This window comes from Amblyraja radiata, chromosome 15 (assembly GCF_010909765.2).
Source record: "Amblyraja radiata isolate CabotCenter1 chromosome 15, sAmbRad1.1.pri, whole genome shotgun sequence".
NCBI lineage: Eukaryota > Metazoa > Chordata > Chondrichthyes > Rajiformes > Rajidae > Amblyraja > Amblyraja radiata.
In genome coordinates, this window is record NC_045970.1 from 22,536,654 (window position 1) to 22,539,924 (window position 3,271).

At 43.9% G+C, this 3,271-nt stretch overlaps 1 protein-coding gene across 1 annotated transcript; it reads right to left on the reverse strand.

The window, feature by feature from the left end:
- Window positions 1-777: 777 nt before the first annotated feature.
- Window positions 778-2,872, reverse strand: hmx3 (H6 family homeobox 3). Its single transcript, XM_033033765.1, has 2 exons — window positions 2,269-2,872; window positions 778-2,156 (listed from the first exon to the last, which is right to left on the reverse strand). Exons 1-2 carry the CDS (start codon window positions 2,561-2,563, stop codon window positions 1,549-1,551), a joined length of 903 nt encoding a protein of 300 aa, XP_032889656.1. The 5' UTR covers window positions 2,564-2,872; the 3' UTR covers window positions 778-1,548.
- Between the last annotated feature and the right edge of the window lie 399 nt (window positions 2,873-3,271).

Below are 3,271 nucleotides of genomic sequence, written 5' to 3' on the forward strand. Positions count from 1 at the left end.
TTTAGAACCAGCCATTGAAATTTCGCACTGTTGTCAGAAAAGCTACTGTCCTCTTACTTGCTGGAGCGACGCTTTCAATAGCAGTGATTGTCACTTAACATAAAGAGAATTATTTGATGCATAATTAAATACATTCTTATCCTTTGTGTGTACAGGCACTTGGCAGTTGTTGTGTAGTCACTGACTGCTCCAACTATTGCGACATGCATTTATCCACAGGTGATTCTTCCAACAACCTCTTACAGCTTCATTTCAGCAAGTCTTTAGCTGATAAATTAATACCACCACTACCCCTTCCTATCCTTGCAGTTCCTCATTTTAAAAGAGCCACTTCAAAGAAATGTTCTTATTGCTGTTAATTAGTGTCTGAAATTTCATTATTGTGAAGGTAAAGATTAAATCGGAGAGTGCTCCAAAACCATACGGCAGCAATCTTCAGCGAACGTGAAATATAGGGGCAACGATAATTGATGAACAATAAGAAAGACCAAATATTTATTTGAAAGTTGAGGTAGTGTTTCGTTGGTTAGGTACAAAGAAGTGTCCCTCTAGGTAAAAGAGCAAAACCACTGTGTGAGGTACAAGTCTGGCTGGTCTCTCTTTAAATTGTATGGGCGCCCTGATATGGTAGGCCTGTCAATTGATCGCGATTCAATATTTGGGAATGAATGTGTTTTTTTATGCCACAGATGGAACGTGTATACTTTATTTACAAAACAGCTGTTTAACTCTTTCTTGAGCTAGTGTTTGTATGAAACTACACAACTGAATAACAAGGAATGTTCACATTTTATTTTAGTTCACAACAAATCTGTTCAACAAAATTCAGCATTACAATATCAAAAAACGCCAATATTTTATTTATTTTTTTAGCTAAAACATACAGAACACCATTATTTTCGCAGTAAATAACTATTTTACATCTGGGGAAACCATCAGAAATAATAAACACAGAGTATTGTCTGGCAAAAATATTAGAACCTAAAGCTTACGACCTTCGTCAATAAATTTACAATCCAGGTAAATCAAAATACGTCACCACATAAACGGTACATTTCTTAAATAAATAAAGAAACCAAATCTTTTTTTTTTCTGATTGTCCTTCAGTTAAAGCGCCTTGCCTTCAGAACCCGGATAATGTTCACTCTCGCCAGTGCTATTCGTCACGTTACTCCGGCCAGGCCAACACAACTTGCGATGATTTTCCTCTAAACAGTGCTTTAACTTCTATAGTACAATATTGCACAGGCACGTGAAACCATAATAAGGAACAACATTTTCACCACCCCTTTTAAGTACTTACAAACATAAAATGAAACATTTACAGCGGGTCCTCCTGTAGGCACGATTCCTCAAATCTACATGGGTCGACCCCACAAAACAAAAGAGAAAAATAAATAAAATGATAAACCTAGACGGGGATACAGATGAGGTTAGTGGATGTGGGGCGACCTGGAAATTTACAGCTGGTCTTTTGGGTCGTTATTTAAAAACTACAAGGTCTCGTCTTACAATAAAAACTAATGCAAGATCAAGGTTAAAATAAAATCAGACTGGCCGCAGGAGGGGTACGGATGTGACTACAGGATGCGAGTAATAGGCTGGATGTGGGAATGTTAGTAAAGGCTGGGTGACCGGAGCGTTACCCGGGCTCCCAGATTCCGAAGCCGAGCTCTCATGGTACAAAATGGGCACTCGGACTATCCTTTGAGCCGCGTGGCTCAGATTGGCTGCTTCCAGCTCGGCGGCCAGTTGTCTCTTCCACTTATTCCGGCGGTTCTGGAACCATATTTTAACCTGCGTCTCAGTCAGATGGAGAGAGGCGGCGAGCCCCGCTCTCTCCGAGCTGCTCAGGTAGCGCTTCATGTCGAAGGTCGACTCCAGCTGGAAAACCTGACTCCTGGAGAAAACCGTGCGAGTTTTCTTCTTCCTGCACGGCTTCCTTTCCGGACTTTCTGCCCTTTTTTCCCAGTCCTCGTTATTACTGTCGTCCTTCTTTTGTTCCTCGGCGTCACTAGATTCCTCCAGCACGATCTCTTCCAGACTTTTGGCATCTTCCTTCCCTTTGCGGTCTGCCTCGATTTTGAGCGCCGGGGAGTCCGGGGAGTCTCTGTCCGGTGAGGAGTCTCTGGCACACAGACTGCTCTTATCAATAGCTGGGGTGAGAACAATTAAAACAAAAAGATTCACATTAGAAGTGTTGCAGAGCTTAAAACGGTCAGACCGGCGTGCATAAGAAAGGACAACGGTGCTTTAAAGATGCCTTACCTTCTGTCCTCGGGAGATGGACACCCGGTGACAGCGTGCAGGGATACCACCAGGCTGGCGACCTCTCCAGATAGTGCGCTGGGAGCGCAAACCTCTGCGCCGGGATTTCAAATCTCGGGAAGCCGGGCTCCCTGCAGTGAGGTAAGGAAAAAGCAGCGCCTTCAACCACCCCCTTCACCGCTGAAAGCAAAGTCTTGGGCTTGGAAGGCTTTCGATCACAGTTCAGCAGGTTTTTGATGGAGAAGGATGATTCTTTGGGCGGAGTGGGGTTCTCCTGAGCTGCTGTCTCGGGCATGGTGGCCCGACTCCGATCATAAACAGCACGAACGGCGCGAAGCTTCGTAGGAAAACAGTGGTGTTGGTCAGAATCCCGCGAGTTCAGAGAAACGCCCCAAACTTTCGCATATGGGTACAGTGGAAATCCACGGCAATCTGGAACAAAGTAGGAGGCATTCAGCGTCAATCTGGCGGCAGATGATAATGATGAAATAAAAATGTCATACAAGTTAAATGCAGAAAGTATACGGCGATTGGGCACGCACAATGGCAAATGGGATTACCGAAGGGGGAAAAAAAGGATGGCAGTCCACCTCCCTATACTTTGCGCTTCGCTTAAGGCTATAAGAGCTCGCCTGTTATTGGCTTTATATAGTCCAATTAGGCAGCAAATGAGGACGAGACTAATACCACAAAAGAAACCCGTCCTGCAAACCACCACTAGACGACCAGTAAGCAAATGACTTACTCTTGTCCATTGGCACAAAACGCTATTTCATTTCCATCTGTGGGGGGAATTTGTTTAAAGCGCAGAGCCTCTTGCTCCTCTGTCATTTTGAGCGCCCCAACACTGGTTGCCCGTTGAGGAAACATTCACTTTACAATGTGAAAACAAACAGCCTTGTTTCTATAAATGTATTATTTTACAGACTTGGCTTTTTTTTTTAAAGTCCAGTTTCCAGCTCGGCTGGTAGGTGCGCAGAGAAAATAAAACTTACCCGTGTAT

Bases quoted from the DNA above. Each gene is read 5' to 3' on its own strand.
- hmx3 (XM_033033765.1), bottom strand. From the start codon at position 2,563: ATGCCCGAGACAGCAGCTCAGGAGAACCCCACTCCGCCCAAAGAATCA. The intron at 2,157-2,268 runs GTAAGGCATCTT...TTCTCACCCCAG, and splicing joins CCATCTCCCGAGGACAGAAG to CTATTGATAAGAGCAGTCTG.